This window comes from Hypanus sabinus, chromosome 3, assembly GCF_030144855.1.
Source record: "Hypanus sabinus isolate sHypSab1 chromosome 3, sHypSab1.hap1, whole genome shotgun sequence".
Taxonomy (NCBI): Eukaryota; Metazoa; Chordata; class Chondrichthyes; order Myliobatiformes; family Dasyatidae; genus Hypanus; species Hypanus sabinus.
This window is the reverse complement of record NC_082708.1, coordinates 143,086,504-143,104,208: the sequence shown is the minus strand read 5'-3', so window position 1 is coordinate 143,104,208 and position 17,705 is coordinate 143,086,504. Positions and strand designations below refer to the sequence as shown.

The 17,705-nt window shown below is 39.1% G+C and overlaps 1 protein-coding gene across 1 annotated transcript in view; it reads left to right on the top strand.

The window, feature by feature from the left end:
• LOC132391714 (serine/threonine-protein kinase 32B-like) overlaps nucleotides 1-17,705 on the top strand; it is a 309,917-nt gene that overhangs the window by 125,983 nt on the left and 166,229 nt on the right. The window contains exon 3 of the mRNA XM_059965270.1: nucleotides 6,574-6,725. Coding sequence (XP_059821253.1) covers nucleotides 6,574-6,725 — 152 coding nt within the window. The remainder of the gene's footprint in view (nucleotides 1-6,573; nucleotides 6,726-17,705) is intronic.

Sequence of the window (17,705 nt, the reverse complement as noted above, 5' to 3'; positions counted from 1 at the left end):
AACACTCTGGGTCAGGTTTGAGCCTGTATCTGGAACCATGAGGTAATGGCTCCACAAGCTGCAAGAAAGTGTAATGAGCACCCCTGTTCACTCTTGTCATTTTCCCTTCCCACTTGTCAACAGGAACCATTCATCTGAGTCCTAACGTCAATCTGTGTTTAGTCTAATCTCCCTCCTACCTATCTCATGATATGTGAGCCTCCCCTGAATGAAGGGAACGATGCCTCAGATTTAAAACTGAATCATATCTTCACTGTCAGAAGTGTTTTCCACAGTTCCCAGATGATCCTTGATATAACCACATTCCAAGTTAAAATTGGGACTGAGGTCTTATTCTACACAAAATCTTCTGAAGATGGCTCTTTATACACACAGTGAAATGAGTGCAACCACTGTTGTCTCTAAGTTAATGAATGATGTGAAACAGTAATGATGGAGATTTGTTTAGAAAATTGCCTTCACTTATTCTTCTTTACTTCCCTTCAGCTATGTAGTTTTTAGTCTGTGGATTTCTAGGGATGTATAATTAACACACTTCTTTGTTGCCCATTGATGCATTTCTTCTATATTTTTATTTATCTATTTGAATAGAAAAATGCAAAACAAGAAAAAGGATGAAATGTTTTCTCAGTGTGGAAGAATACATATTGTCCCAGAAATAGGGAAGCAATTATTTTTTGATGTGCAGTGACTCAAATTGAGTAAATCACAATGTATGACAAATTCATTTTGGGAGTCTGCTTATCTCTTAAATCCTCTCAATATCATTCTTACATGTGGATTTTGCATTGTGAGAACTGAATAAGCACAGACAAATTGTTTGCACAATTCACCAAAGGATGAGGGCAACAGAGTTCAGGTCCTGGGATGGCTGAGGTACAAGATGATGAAAAACAAGACTTCTTGTCAAAACAAAGAGACAAATCAATACAATGAGGATCAGTACTGAATAAAGAACACAGGAAACAATTGAAATCATTTAGAACAGAAATAAGAAAAGCGGAAATGGGGAACTTGGAAATGTTTTGCAATAGTAAAATACATGCTTTCCTTTGGGGATTCCAGGAACTCTAATCCTGACTTGGATCCCTAGTGCAGTTGAGGATTTTCCTTTGCTAGAGCAGGCATATTGCTATCATTTATACATTGGCTTCTCTGACAAGTGACAGCAGTGACCAAGCATTAGGAATTTCTGAACCTTTGTGTTCCAGGCCAAGTAGTTTTCAATACATTGGATGGACTAGACAATGACATCAAGAAAGGGTGGTGGCTGTGATATTTGGTTCATGATAAACTCAGCATAGCGATTGGATGCAGATATTACGTACCCCGTAACTGGGTTACCAAGCCAGCAGAAATGGAATAATATATTGGAGTCTGGTGGTACTTTACCTAATGGTGTTTATTAGTAATACAGTATCAAAAATGCAAATATACATATAAAACAGGTTAGCAATGATAAATACAGAAGTGTAGAAATAAGAATCAAAACCAAGCTCTATCAAAGTCTAGGGGTAAATGAATAGTGTTAAGATAATGCAGAGTTCAGTTCAGTTTAGGTTGAGGTAGTTGCTTTTGGAGAGAGAGAGTGAGAGAGAGTGAGCGAGATGTGGGCAGCTGCAGCAGGCAAACCTTCCATTGTCTTCTTGTCCCATTGTACTGATGTAGTCATTCGGATATGACCCCTCCGTTCTTGTCTAGACCGTTCTTCCGTGGTGGACTTGTCACTCAGGCATGAGTGGACACACACACAAGCCCCCACCAGTCCTGCCGCCACACTGTGAGCTTTGTGACCGATCTCCCGATTCGGTCCTCCAAGCCCTCACCTTCCTGTGGGTGTACAACACTCTTACAGTGTCTCGTGGTGTGTCTGCCGGTGTCTCAGCAGACCCGTCTTTTATCTCCCCTGATGAGGTATTAGCCATCCATCAACTCCATGTCCATCAAACTAGCCACTCCCTGCTGTCTCTGCAGGAATGTTAATGAGCAAAGAAGAGTCCTTGTAGCAAAAGGTAGATAATCAGTGAAGAAGCCATAATTCTAAATCATGTGTGTGTCTCTCTCATCTGTATCAGATGGCTCTCCCTCTGTTCTTCATCTCTCTCTCTCTCTCATTAGCAGCATAGTTCACAGGAGGGGGGGGGGGTCAACTCTGGACCCCGTCTCCATCTGGTTTTCTCATCACACATAACACAGAGATCTTGTCTCACTCTTGTTCTCCTAATCTGGAACATTTAACAATTAAGTGTAGACTTTTCTACCTACCAAGTGAGTTGTTTGTTGTGATCATGCTGGCAAACACAGATGTCATGCTAGCATTCAGCGTATTGAGTACCATGATTAACAAACAAGGAACAACTTACCCTGAAGTCTTTGACAACTTTACCAGAACTTCAGTTAGGGTTGCTCAAAGAAATCTCTGACTATCTACTATCAGCACATCACCAGCAGCACCGAAAAACATTTGACCACTGCTACACTACCATCAAGAATGCCTAGTGTTCTGTCCATCAACTGCATTTCAGGAAATCTGACCACCTGGCTGTCCTTCACCTACTGTCCACAGGCAAAGACTAAAGAGCAAGGTACCAGAGTCAAGGAAAACAAAGAGGTGGGCATGGGAAGCAGAGTGACAGCTACAGTCTGCTTCGAATTGATGGACTGAGCAATGTTCAATAACTCATCAGAGGACCTGAATGAATATGTCACTGTTATTACAGATTTTATAAAGATACACATGGATGAGTGTGTCCCCGCACTATCATTCAAAGTCTTCTCTAAGTTTGCTGATGACACCACTGTTATTGCAAGTAATCGGCATATGGGAGGGAGACTGGAAATCTGATTGAGTGGTGCCACAGTGACAATGCCTCTCTCAGTGTCAGCAAAACCGAAGAACTGATCATCAACCACAGGAGAAAGAGGCCAGAAGTCCATGATCTAGTTCTCATTAGGGGATCGGAGGTGGGGATCGGAGGTGGAGAAGGGTAGTAGCTTTAAAATACTTGGAGTTATCAGAGGATCTGTCCTGTGACCACCACGTATGAGCCTGCACAAAGAAGACACTTTCTTAGAAGTTTGCATAGATTTGTAAAGTCACCAAAACCTTTGACAGACTTCTATAAAAGCACAGTGGAGAATATCCTAACTAGTTGTATCACAGACTGGTATGGAAGCATTAATGCCCAGGAATGGAAAAGACTACAGAAAGTAGTGGATACAGCCCAGTCCCTCACAGAAATAGCTCTCCCCACTATTGAGTCCATTTACATGGAGCGCTGCCACAGGAATGCAATGTTCATCATCAAGTATCTACATCATCTGGGTCATGCTTTCTTCTCACAACTACCATAAGGGTGTTAAGTACCGTAGGACCTACACCATGAGGTTCAAGACAGTTAATGCACTACAGCCATCAAGCTCCTGAACCAGGCTGGATGACTTCACACATCAAAAACTCTGAACTGATTCTATTACCTACAGATTTACTGTCAAAGACTCTTTACAATTCATGTTCTCAAATTTTTTTATTTTCAAGTTTGGGAGGTGGCCACTGGAAATAGGCACGTGGCTAGGAAAGGTTTCAAACGATAAGGGAAATATGGTAGGGGAAATATAAAGTTTCATCCCAGTCTCATAAGAACAGTTAGGGCTGAGATTCATTTGCTCCTTTAATGGAGACATATTTAATCAGTTATTTTTGGGTAAGAGAGACTGTCAGGCAGTCATCAATAATTATCTCACTTATACACTGATTATTACTAGCATTAGCATTCTGTGTTGTATTTAATAGATTATCGGTTTTAAAAAGCAGAACATTCAATGAACATCAAAGTGAGGTTATGGATGAAATCACATTTGGTGAAGCTGACTGAGGCCAGCGTACTTCAACCAGGAATCTGTGGCAATTTGTAATTCACAGAGCATTTCTCCCTGTTCCAAACTTCTGGCTAATTCCCCTCTCAACCAAAGGCATTCTGACTCCACTAATTTTGTTCAGCAATGTTAGCCCGTAATCTTACTTTGGTTTAAAATATGGTTTGTTTCTGTAATTAATCGAATCAGGAAGCCCATTTCCCATTCCCTATCTATTGGCACATTCCTAATGTCTACTATTTCCACATAATAGGATAAATAGACTGAGGTAATAAACACTGGGCTCAATATGACCTAACACAAGGAATTATTGCTTTTATATCTCTTGGCTTCTCTAGAACTTCTAACACAATTGAATTGAAATCCCGACTTTTGCCTAGAGAAGCTAATCTTTCATGATTTTTTTTCCATTCTGAAACTGTGCTTCAAAGTAACTCACATCTAATGTTCCTAGCCTTAAGATATCCACCCAGTACTGAAGAAATTTATATTTTGACTCTGCATCTGTCTTCTTTATTAGCTTGCCCTGGTCCCCAGTCAACACCCCCATGTTCAACCTCTTAATGCGTTTCTGTGTGATCCTTTCTTTCATTGCCATTGAGCTGAGACTTTGCAACAACACGTTTACATTTCCCTTTTTGCTTCCTGTCTAAATTCTTTCTGAAGACTTTATGAAGCAGTAAATGGCTTTCCTTCTTAAAGATGCTATATAAACTCAAAGGTGCATATGAAATTCAATGATTTTTACCTTAAAACAATATAGTTCGACAAAGTACAGGTTTTCTCTGTCATTAAAATAGAAATTAATTTAACCTTAGGAGCTACGGTGTGTTAATTAAAAACATATTCATCAATTGACCACTGATACACATTTTGCAATATTTAGTATCTTTCAAATTAAATAAAATTGTTACAATACTATTAGTGCTTGCATTGTGCTTTCAGGATTCTGAGGTCACTTGAGAAGATTTAAGACAAACAAACGGCCACGTTTATTTGTTTTGTACCTTTCACTACTTCAAAGATTTTTTGCATCTATGTGACATCACTTTTTCCATTATCACCAAATGTCAGTGAGTTCAATCCCTAACCACCCTGTAGACTTCACTTCTTCATAAAATGTAAATGGAGTTCTTTTATTTCATTTATTTAGGCTTTCTGTTTGGAAGTATTTTCCAATGGTTCCATGTGAAATGTGCATGCTGGGGTGACTGGAGATGGGGCCGCATAGCCTGTTTTTTTAACACTGCAGATGCCAATTTCCTTGAATAGTTTTGTTCACAAATGATTGAGTGAGGATTTTGACTATTTTCCACATGCAATCCAATATTTGTGCACTGCATGTGAATACTGGAACTCTAGAGGAGTCAGTGACTCAACCTCTGTGCAATGCTAGTTTCTCCTGCAATGTTACTCTGAACTACAGCCCCTGCCAGAATGGTCTCAAATAATGCAGCCAACTCTATATGTTAATCATCTACCAAAACACTGGTAGTAGTTAGTAAATGGACCCTGTCTTCCCCACATGCCCAACACTGTCAGGATATGGTATTGAAATAATTCTCAATGGCTTGTAAGGCTGTGTTGACTGAGTTATGGTCTAGTTTGTTTGAGAAAAATGTGTCTGGTAATTGGGTAAGGAGGTTCCACTGAAATTAGTGTATAAAAGGCTAAGCTTGGAATCTGAATTTATTCCTATTGTTGACACAAGTGGATGCATTGCCGGCTAAGACTGCATGGCCAACTGCTTGAAGAGGAATGGGAGGGTGAAAGGGTTGTACAGCTGAGCATGTTGACAAGAAAGCTTTGAATTTTCAGGCTTGGCATTAATCAGTGAATGTTAGCTTGAGTTGGTGCAGACCATTCATGGAACTGAATCTCATTAATATCTGCTAAAGTAATCTGAATAAACCTTGTGGCTGGTACCAGATCGAACTGATATGGGTTAATCACTGATCAGAATACATGGCCACTTTCCAGGACCCTCCAAATTAATCCCCACAGTGCCTATTATGTTCTGCTTCTTTCGTGCCTTTCTTACTGTAGTTTTTCCTTTCTTTTCACTCCACCTAAGTTTTCATTTAAGTCTTTGCTGTTATATCTCCTCCAGTCAAAGTATCTGTGAATAACATGCCTTCAGCGCCCTCTTTCAGCTTACATAACTGCCTCTCTGTGTCATTCATATTTCCTTAGTCATCACCCCATCACATACCATCCTCCACTACAACAAGACATTAAGCTTTTTAATGTCCTTTCAAGTCAACACAGTCTTTTCAAAAGGTCATTGACCTGAAATATTCACAAACAAGAGAAAATCTGCAGATGCTGGAAACCCAAGCAACGCACAGCTAAGTTCCTTCAGAGTCCTGCTGAAGGGTCTCAGCCCAAAACATTGACTGTGCTCTTTTCCAAAGATGCTGCCTGGCCTGCTGAGTTCCTCCAGTATTTTGTGTGTTTGACTTGAAATATTGTTGGTGTTTCTCTCCAATGATGTTTCGTGATCTAACACTTTTTGTTTATATTTATTTTCCACGTGGTTGGATTTGACTTTTGACTTGTTTTGTTTAATCACACTTGTAGCCAAATAATACAATTTAACAGTTCATGTATAAACTTGCTTTAAATAAATAGAAGTGCCGATGCAAAATCACTTATCTGATGTGATTTTATTCAATACTTTCCATGTACTTTGACCAGGTATGCATTGTCCAGAAGAGAGATACGAAGAAAATGTACGCTATGAAATACATGAACAAACAAAAATGCATTGAACGTGATGAAGTTCGCAATGTTTTCAGAGAATTGCAGATAATGCAGAGACTTGAACACCCTTTCCTTGTGAACCTGTGGTAAGTAACTTCAGTAACTATTGTACAAGCTCATAAAGTACAGCAATGTAAAACCATGACACTTTATTAAAATACATTTTTAAAATTTACATTTTTAATGTAATTTAAAATACATCCTATATGGTGAGAATGTTTCTGAATAATAATTAATTGCTTGAGTTAAAAGTAGTTCTATATAATTAGTATGCTATAAATAAATAAACTGGAGCTGAATGCATGAATATTTGTGGAAGTAGAACTACTCTGTCATGAGAAGAATACTTCAAAACTGTAAGGCAATATGAAAAGATATTTCATAACAGGAAGACACTTGGCAATTGAAGTTTAATGTAAAATAATACAGCTTGGGAGAAATAGTAAGGTGAGGGAATATAACTAAAAACTTTAAAGTTGCTGCAAGAGTATGGGGACCTGGGGTGATAATTTTTAAATCTTTTAATGGCACCAAGCAACTGATAAATCATGGTAGTAAAGTACAGTGTCCCCTCATATTATAGACCGGTTGTGTTGCCAGAATACTGTCTCCATGATCTTCCACAACATAATCCCTTTTCCCCATTGAATCCTGGGTTAAGTGGAAAAGTATTCCTGCGGGCTGCTTTTTTCTTTCAGCAATAATTTCCCCATGGATGTGTTGTCTTTAGGCAAGTGAATTTTGCTTGTATTGTAGACTAAAGAGAAAAAGTTGTTGTTTTAATTAATTAGAAAAGGATGTTGCATTGTTGGATAATTGTTGTCCAGGTATCAGAGATTGTCTTGTCAGTTTCAAAATCAAATATTTTCAGTGTCCTCCCACTGTAAACAGCAACCTGCAATGGTGTTTTTAAATTTATGTAACCTTATTAGAAGTAAAACCCAAAGGATATTTGCTGTTATTTGCTCAATCTACTAAAAGACGAGAACTATAACTCAATGCCAAATTTAAATGTTGTGAAAAAAATGGTATTTAAAAAACATTACAGTAAATGACATTTCCAAAATCATTTGAATTTATGTCCTTGGGGAAGAATATTTAGAGAGAATAATTTCCATTTCCATTCTGCATATAACCAAGAAAGACTGTAAGTCATTTTATTAACATGCATAAAATACTTTTCAATTAATGCCAATAATATAACATTTGGAACCAATCCACCATCCAAACCAAAGTTCTGAACATAAAGTAAATACAATGCTTCAAAAAACTATTCAGTCCCCAATCCTTTGTTCACATAAATGAGTATTACAACCAGGGATTTTGATCAATTTAACTGTGAATTTTTATTTGTGAATAACATGCTCCTTTTTTTCCTATAGTAGAGCCAGAAATACAGGGAAAAGTGTGAAGTATGAAGAAATAAAATGACAGCGATTCCCCCTTAGTTGAACCACCTCTTGCACCTATTACAGCCAGTAGACATTTTGGACATAACTCTATTAACTTTGCACAATGAGATGGAGCAAGATTTGCCCATTCCTCCTTCCAAAATTATTCAGGGTTTACCAGGTTAGTTGGGAAGCAGCGGTTGACAGCAATCTTGAGGTCTTGCCAGAGATGTTCGATCGAGTTAAGATCAGGACTCTTGACTGATCACTCAAGGTCATTAATTTTCTTCATTTGAAGCCACTCATGGTTGCTCTGGCAGTGTTTTTTTGTGTCATTGTCCTGCTGATAGACAAACTTCCTCCCTAGTTTAAGCTTTCTGGCAGAGGCTAGTAGATTTTTATCTAGGGTCCCATCCATCCTAACCGAAAGCTGAAGAGCATCCCCGTAGCATGAGGCTAAATCCACCATACTTTACAGTAGGGATGGTGTTACTTGGATGATAAGCAGTATTAGATTTATTAGGATTGAGGACATTCCTTTATTCTTAAACACATGCTGAGAAAAAGGTTTTCAATTTAATTTTTAATAATGCATAAAATGCAATTCATGTCAAGGCTGGGAGTGCAATACCAAGTGTTTAGTTTCAGAAATTTCAGAATATCATCAAGTGATGCAATAAAGGAAATATATATATATATATATAGTGAGATAAACATATAAAAGAATATGATAAAGAGAAGAATGGAAAAGCAGAATAAAGTACTTAATGTGCTGTATTTTTACAATTCTGTTTTATGTATTTATTTCTAATTTAGAAAGAGCAGCACAACTAATAAGTTTACTTCTGTCAGTACATCAGCCTTCTGCTGTAACATCAAGTTGTTACTGTCACTGTACTTGATCAAAAAGGTTTGCAGTTTTATTTCTCTAAAAGTTCTCCAGTCAGAAGGGAGGGGAGCAGTCAAGTCTTGGGTTAAGATGACAAATGTAAACTATTTGAACCTCATTCTCAAGATTTATTGATTCTCCTTAAAACTTTGACTGAATTGCTAACTTCAAAGTCTTAAATAATGAAATATGGTGGAGAAAGTACAGCTTACACATGTTCAGAACTCACACAGAAGTTACCTGATTTACCACCACATCAATGATACATCAATAAACCACAAAGAAACAATGTGGGTGGCAGTAATAGTAGGTCCCAAACACAAGAACGTTTGCAGATGCTGGAAATCCAGAGCAACACACACAAAATCCCAGAAAAACTCAGCAGGTCAGGCAGCATCTATAGAAATGAATAAACAGTCAATGTTATGGGCTGAGACCCTTCTTCAGGTGAAGTTAGGAGCTCGTCTGTGAATTATTTTCACAGGCTAATTTATTTTTAGACATGGGCAGTTCAGAAGTATGGACTTAAATATGTAAAAATAATATGAATTAAGCAGTTTTCCAAATTGTATTTCTGAATAATAAGAATATTGCTTGTAAACTAATTTTCAAGTGCATTATTTGGTTCTGTTGTACAGTATGTATCAACAGGTTAGAGCCTATAACCGAAATAGTTGTTAATTTCCCAGTACTGTCATCATGTATGAGCACAAACACCCACCGAAAAGGTAAATGAAAAAGAATAATGAGAGGTATAAGTGAAAATAATTCCAGAGTAAATGGTGTGAATGTTGAACATTTATCTAGAAATAATTTCTCCTAATTAAAAGCTGCCTGAGAATAATCATAATTTCAGTAGAGTAATAGACCCATGAAATAAACTGACTGTAATGGCATTTGTTATCACCCTTATTTCTTTACTCTCATGGCTAGATTGCATTTTCTAAACAGACTGAATATTGTGAATTCAGACTTTTGTCTTAATTCTCCATCCAGCACACAGCACTGATCAATTATCTCTCTATCACAGTATATTATTTCACAATCATGTTAGGAATGCACATCATGTTCCCTCATTATTTTAGAGAGCAAAATGATAATACAGTTAGATCACAACATACTAATTCTACAGAATTAATGGGAGATGAGATACGTGCATATATGAAAGCAATGACCAGTGAAAAGGTGTGTCATTATTTCTTTAAGTAAGGAGTCTGTGAACTATTGACATCCATTTACACAAGTCTGATCTTCCCTCTGCCACTCATCCACCTTCCCCCCACCTGGTCTCACCTATCACCTTCCAGCTTGTACTCTTTCCCCCTAACCCAACACTCTTTCTGATGAAGGGTCTTAGCCTGAAACATGTTTGTTCATTCCCTGTCATCAATGCTGTCTGACTTGTGGAGTTCTTTCAGAACTTTGTGTGTGCTGGTGGTGACAGAATGCTTTTTTGATTGGAACTCTCTGGCCAGAGGTGCCTGCAGGGATCGGTGCTGGAGCCTTTGTTATTTGTGATCTACAAGGGGTGACTGATAAGTTCATGGCCTAAGGTAGAAGGAGTCAATTTTAGAATACCTAGCACATTTATTTTTCAACATAGTCCCCTCCTACATTTACACACTTAACTCCAGCGGTCGTGGAGTATACAGATCTTGGACCTCCGGAAAGTGTCCACAGATGGGTGATTGATAAGTTTGTGGCCGAAGGTAGAAGGAGATAAGTTACACAGCTCTCGTTACATGCACATGCAGGTCAACTCTTTGACAGATTATGGAGAAAGGTTGAAGTTAACGCACCTCCTTCTACCTTAAGCCACAAACTTATCAATCACCCCTGATGAGTATGCTCCACGACCGCTGGACTAAGTGTGTAAATGTAGGAGGGGACTATGTTGAAAAATAAATATGCTAGATTTTCTAAAACTGACTCCTTCTACCTTAGGCCATGAACTTATCAATCATCCCTTGTATTGGTGACATGGTTTGAATGTATGATTTTTAAGTATACAGATGATATGAAAATTGAAGACAATTAATGTGGATAGCAAAGCAGGCTGCTTAAGACTACAATAGGATAGAGATCAGATTTGGGAAGAGCACTGTAGATGGCATTTAATTCTGAAAAGTGCAAGGTGATGGATTTTGGGATTTCAAATAGGATATATACAGAGTAGATGTTAGGGAGCTAAGAAATGTTGATTAACAGAGGGACGCTGGGATTCACGTTCCTAGTTCTTGAAAGTTAAGACAAGATGCACAATGTGGTGAAAAGACACATAAACATATTGGATTTCATAGATCAAGACATAGAATGTAAAAACTGGAATGTTATCTTGCATCTTTATAAAACTCACATTATCCTGCACTATGTGTGCAGCTTCAGTTGGCAGACTGTAAGGATAGCCAAGTCATAAAAAGTTGTGCACTTAATGTAGGCAAGTAGGATTTGTGTAGATGGGCATGATCCTCAAGTTCGAATGCCTCTCAAATTTTGACACACTTTAAAGAAATTTGAAAGCAGTGAGTACCAATTTGTTCAAACTATTACTTGTTGAAAGAAAAGCTTAGAAAGAAAAGTATTGCACAAGTGTAGTGTGGAGTTTTTGGATTGATTGAATCAGATACAAATGTTATGTTTAGACTATAAGACCATAGGACCATGAGATATAGGAGCAGAAGTAGGCCATTTGGCCCATCAAGTCTGCTCTGCCATTTCATTGTGGCTGATCCAATTTTGCTCTCAGTCCCAATCTCCTGCCTTCTCTCTATATCCCTTCATGCCCTGACCAATCAAGAATCTTATCTACCTCTGCCACAAATATACATAAGGACTTGGTATCCACTTCTGCCTTTGGCAAAAAATTCCACAGATTCACCACTCTCTGGCTAACAAAATTCCTCCTCATCTCCGTTCTAAAAGGATGCCCCTCCTATTCTGAGGCTATATCTTCTAGTCTTAGACTCTCCTATATGAAACATCCTTACCCCAACCACTCTATCAAGGCCTTACACCATTCAATATGGTTCAATGAGGTCACTACACATAATTCTGAATTCAAGTGAATACAGGCCCAGAGTCATCACACAGTCTTCATATGACAAACCATTCAATCCTGGAATAATTTTTGTGAACCTCCTTTGAACCCTCTCCACATCTGTTCTAAGATAAGGGATCCACACCTGCTCACAATACTCTAAGTGAAGCCTCACCAGTGCGTTATTAAGTTTCAACATGACATCCTTGCTTTTACTGTATATTCTAGTTCTCTTGAAATGGATGTTAACATTGCATTTGCCTTCCTCACCACAGACTCAACCTGCAAATTAATCTTTAGGGAGTCCCTTTGTGCCTCATTTTTTTGTGTTTTTTTTTCTCTCCATTTATAAAATAGTCAGCCCTTTCATTTCTTCTACCAAAATGCATGACCATACACTTCCTGACACTGTATTCCATCTTTCATTTCTTTGCCCATTCTCCTAATCTGTCTAAGTCCTTCTGTAGCCTCTGTACATCCTCAGAACTATCTGCCCCTCCACCTAGCTTCATATCATGTTAACTTTGTAACAAAACCCTCAATTCCATCATCCAAATCATTGACATATACCGGAAAAAGAATTGGTCCTAATGCAGACCTCTGTGGAATACCACTAACCACTGGTAACCAATCAGAAAAGGCTCCCTTTATTCCCTTGCCTCCTGCCAATCAGCCACTGCTTTTCCATGCTAGAATCTTTCCTGTAATGCCACGGGCTTGTAGCTTGTTAAACACCCTCATGTGTGGCACCTTGTCAAAGGCATTCTGAAAATCCAAGTACATATCAACCAATTTTCCTTTATCTATCCTACTTGCTGCTTCGTCAAAGAATTCCAACAGATTTGTCAGGCAAGGTTTTCCCCCGAGGAAACCATGCTGACTATGGCCTGTCTCATCATGTGCCTTCACATACCCTGAGACGTCATTCTTAATAATTGACTCCAACATCTTCCCAGCCTCTGAGTTCGGACTAACTGGCCGATGATTTCCTTTCTTCTGCCTCTCTCCCCTCTTAAAGAGTGGAGTGACATTTGCAATTTTCCAGTCTACTAAAACCATTCCAGAATCTAGTGATTCTTGAAAGTTAATTACTGGTGCCTCCATGAAATCTTCAGTGATCCCTTTCAGAATTCTGGTGTGTACTCCTTCTGGTCCATGTGACTTATCTACCTTCAAACTTTTCAGTTTCCCAAGAACCTTCTCTCTAGTTATGATAACTCCACACACTTCATGACCCCTAACTCCTGGAACTTACACCATACTGTTAGTGCCTTTGGCAGTGAAGACTGATGTAAAATATTTATTCAGTTTGTCTGCTATTTTGTTGTCCCCCAGTACTGCTTCTCCAGCATCTTTTTCCAGTGGTCCAATATCCACTCTAGCCTCTCTTTTACACTTTATGATGAAACATTTGATATCCTCTTTAATATTATTGTTTAGGTTTTTTTGTATTCCATCTTTCCCTGCCTTCTGTAGGATTTTAAAAGTTTCCCAGTCCTCTAACCTTCCCATTAATGTTTAGTCTATCATATGATCTCTTCTGTTGGCTTTGACCTCTTTTGTTAACCATGGTTGTATCACCTTTCCTTTAGAATACTTCTTCCAGTTTGGGATGTATATATCCTGTTCCTTCCAAATTGCTTCCAGAAATTCCAGCCATTGCTGCTCTGCCATCATCCCTGCCAGTGTTCTTTTCCAATCAATTCTGGCCAACTCCTCTCTCATGCCCCTGTAATTCACTATAGCACTGATACATCTGACTTTAGCTTCTCCTTCTCAAATTCAGGGTGTATTTGATCATATTATGATCACTTGTTAAGAGGAAATGAGACAGTTATTTCCTTGATTCCTTAAGTGCTGATTCTATCACTTGAATCAGCAAGACATAGAGAGATACAGACTTCAAATGGGCCAATCAGAGGGTGCAAATGGTCAGAATGAAGATGATGATTAAAAAGGACTTTGACTATTGAATTGACTTTATTTCTGACATCCTTCACATACATGAGGAATAAAAATCTTAACATTATGTCTCCACCTAAATGTGCAATGTGCAAACATAGTAACTTGTAATAATTTATAATAAATAGAACAGTCAATGTAATACGGAGTACACTCAAATCAGCGTGAGTTCATCAGTCTGATGGCCTGGTTGAAGAAGCTGTCCTGGAGCCTGTTGGTCCTGGCTTTTATGCTGTGGTACCACTTCCTGGATAGTAGCAGCTGGAATGGATTGTGATTGGTGTGACCTGGGTCCCCAGTGATCCTATGCACCCTTTTTACACACCTGTCCTTTTAAGTATCCTGAATCATGGGAAGTTTACAACTACAGATGCACTAGGCTGTCCGCACCACTCTCTGCAGAGTCCTGCGATTAAGAGAGGTACAGTTCCCATACCAGGCAGTGATGCAACCAGTCAGGATGCTCTCAACTGTGCCCCTGTAGCAAGTTCTTAGGATTTGGGGGTTCAAACCAAACTTCCTCAACCGTCTGAAGTGAAAGAGGCGCTGTTGTGCCTTTTTCACCACACAGCTGGTGTGTACAGACCATGTGAGGTCCTCAGTGATGTGGATGCTGAGGAACTTGAAGCAGTTTACCGTCTCAACCCCAGATCCATTAATGTCAATAGGGGTTAGTCTGTCTCCAGTCCTCCTGTAGTTCACAACCAGCTCCTTTGTTTTTGCAACATTGAGGGAGAGGTTGTTTTCTTGACGCCATGGTGTCAGAGAGATGACTTCCTCCCTGTAGGCCACCTCCTTATTGTTTGTGATTAGACCAATCAATGTAGTGTTGCCAGCAAATTTAATTAGCAGATTGGAGCTGTGGGTGGTGATACAGTCATGGGTATACAGGGAGTAAAGGAGGGGACTCAGTACGCAGCCCTGAGGGGCTCCAGTGTTGAGAGTTTAACAATAAGAAGTGCATGATAACATATACAGCTATGTAGTAATGAACTGTTTTATAGATGATGTGTTCTACGTCATACAATAAAGTGCAGATGTGCTCATTAGTAGTTTGCTGCCACATAATCGCTTCATACTTTACACACTTCATCCTGCACTTAATCTTAAATTCCATTCCTTTTCAAACTAATTTATTACATAGTTCAACTTCATTTCATTTCCATGCAACAACACTTCTTCATTAATCTAATTTATTTTAAAGCAATCCGTGTCACCTTATAATCATTAATTCAGTAACTAGCCAAATGATTTTCCAGCAATATAGTACATTATTGCTTGTCTGTTCGAGCTGCTCATTATTATAGATCGTACACTTCTGCTGCAAAATGTGTCTGTAGGGCACCAATGGCTTGGGTGCTACAGTTATTACTTTGCATCAAATTTAGAATATGATTTGCATGACTGGCATTAACCTCCATAATGGGAAGATCAGTATCTCCTGCAGAACTCTTGCCTACTCAAAGTAAATGGCACAAGCTGATTATTTTATCATTGATCTAAGTCACATATGAAAAATTGTGCATTATTGCTGCTATCAATGGTCTGTCATCAACGTATGCGTAGGATCAAGCATTCAGCATTAGGATAGACTCCAGTTCGTCCTTCATCGTGTGCTGTTTAAAGAAGTCAAAATTTACTTGCTGGCTATTTAGTTGACTGAAATTTGACAAGATTGAAGGAGCTCAGGACTTTTATTGATCAGATTACGTGAAATGGCAATATGGGTTATAGAATGGATGCAGATAGGCTTCAGAGATTACGGAGAGGCATGATGTAGATAAATGCGAGCTCATCTACTCGATTGAAAATGGATCGGAAAATGTTTGATTTATATGGTAAGAGATTGAAAGGTATTGTAGTTCAGAGAAATCTGATTATCCTTGAGTAAAAATAACTGACAATTCACATGCAGGTTCATCAAGCAATAGGAAGGTCTGTTAGTCTTTATTGATCTGAGTTAATGAATATAGACAGTTTATGGTAACTATATAAGGGTCCACTGAGTTCTGGTCTCCCTACCCAAAGAAAGGCACACTTTCAATGGAAGGCATGCCATAAAAGTAACCAAATAGATTCCTGAGATGGGAAGATTGTTTTGTGAAAGGGTGTTAAGCCTATTGGGTCAAAATTCTGTATAGTGATGATCTTATTGAAGATGCAAAATTATTATATGGATTAAGAGAGTCTGGCTGGGGTGTCAAAAAGTTCAAAGTTCAACATTCAGAAGTTCAAAGTAAAATTTATCATCAGAATACATAGGTGTCACCACATACAACCCTGAAATTCTTATTCTACAGATATACTTAGCAGATCTATAGAATGGTAACAGTAAACAGGATCAATGGACAACAAATTGTGCAAATGGAAATGTGATTAAATAGCAATAAATAATGAGCATGAAATAACAAGATAAAGAGTCCTTAAACTGAGACCACCGGTTGTGGGAACACCAGAGGTAGAATGAGTGTAGTTTTCATATTTTGTTCAAGATCCTGATGGTTGAGGGGTGGTAACTGTTCTTGAACTTGCACCTGCTGGTTCAAGCCCCGAGGTACCTGTACCTTCTACCTGATGGCAGTAGCAAGAAAAGAGCCTGGCCTGGATAGTGAAGATCTTTGAAGATTGAGGCTATTTTTCTATGGCAACATTTTATGTAGATGTGCTCAGTGGTTGGGAGGGTTTTACACATGATGTACTGGGCCAAATCCACAATCTGTTGTAGGATTTTCCACTCAAAAGCATTGGCGTTCCCATACCAGACCATAATGCAGCCAGTCAGCACACTTTCCACTACACAGCTACAGAGGTTTGGCAAGGTTTTTAACAATATGATGAATCTCCACAGACCCCTGAGGAAGTCGAGGTGCTGTTGTGCTTTCTTTGCAATTGATGGGTCCAGGACAGGTCCTCTGAGATAGTGACAACCAGAAATTTAAAATTACTGACCCTCTCTACCTCTAATTGTCCAGTGAGTACTGGCTCATGGACCTTTGGCTTCCCGCTTCTGAAGTTTACAATCAGTTCTTTGGTCTTATTGACATTGATAGATTGTTGTTGTTACACCACTCAATGAAGTTTCATTCTCCCTCCTGTATGCTGACTCATCACCACCTTTGATATGGCCCTCAGCAGTGGTGTCATCTGCAAACTTGTATATGGTGTTGGAGCTGTACTTAGCCACACAGTCACAGGTGTAAAGTAAGTAGAGCAGGGGACTAAGCACACATTCCTATGGTGCAGCTGTGCTGATGGAGATTGTGGAGGAAACCTTTTTGCCAATTTGAACTGACTGGGGTCTACAAGTGAGGAAATCCATGACTCAATTGCACAAGGTGACATTGGGACCATGGTCTTAGAGTTTACTGATTAGTAATGCCGAGCTGTAATCGACAAATAGCATCCTGATATATGCACCTTTGCTGTCCAAATGTTCCAAGTTTGGGTGAAGAGTCATTGAGAAGTATCTGCTGTAGACCTGTTGCTTCATTGGGCATACTAGAATGGATCCAAGTCTCCACTCAGGCAGGAGTTGATAATTTCAAGATAGCGGCACGACGCAGCGCGCTGCAGCCGCTTTGGAATGAATATCTGTAGTTTGTCAAGTAGGGAGCCATGTACAATCCTGATTTGATGGAGACGGACGTGTGAAGCACGGAGGAACATCTGGTTAAACTTTTGAAATGCCTGTTTTGCCGCCACTGTGCGATTGGAAAAATCTCTGGGAGGAAGGCCCCGAATCCTTGGCTTTGCCTGTTGCTTGGCGGCCGATGCCAGGGTCGAAGTG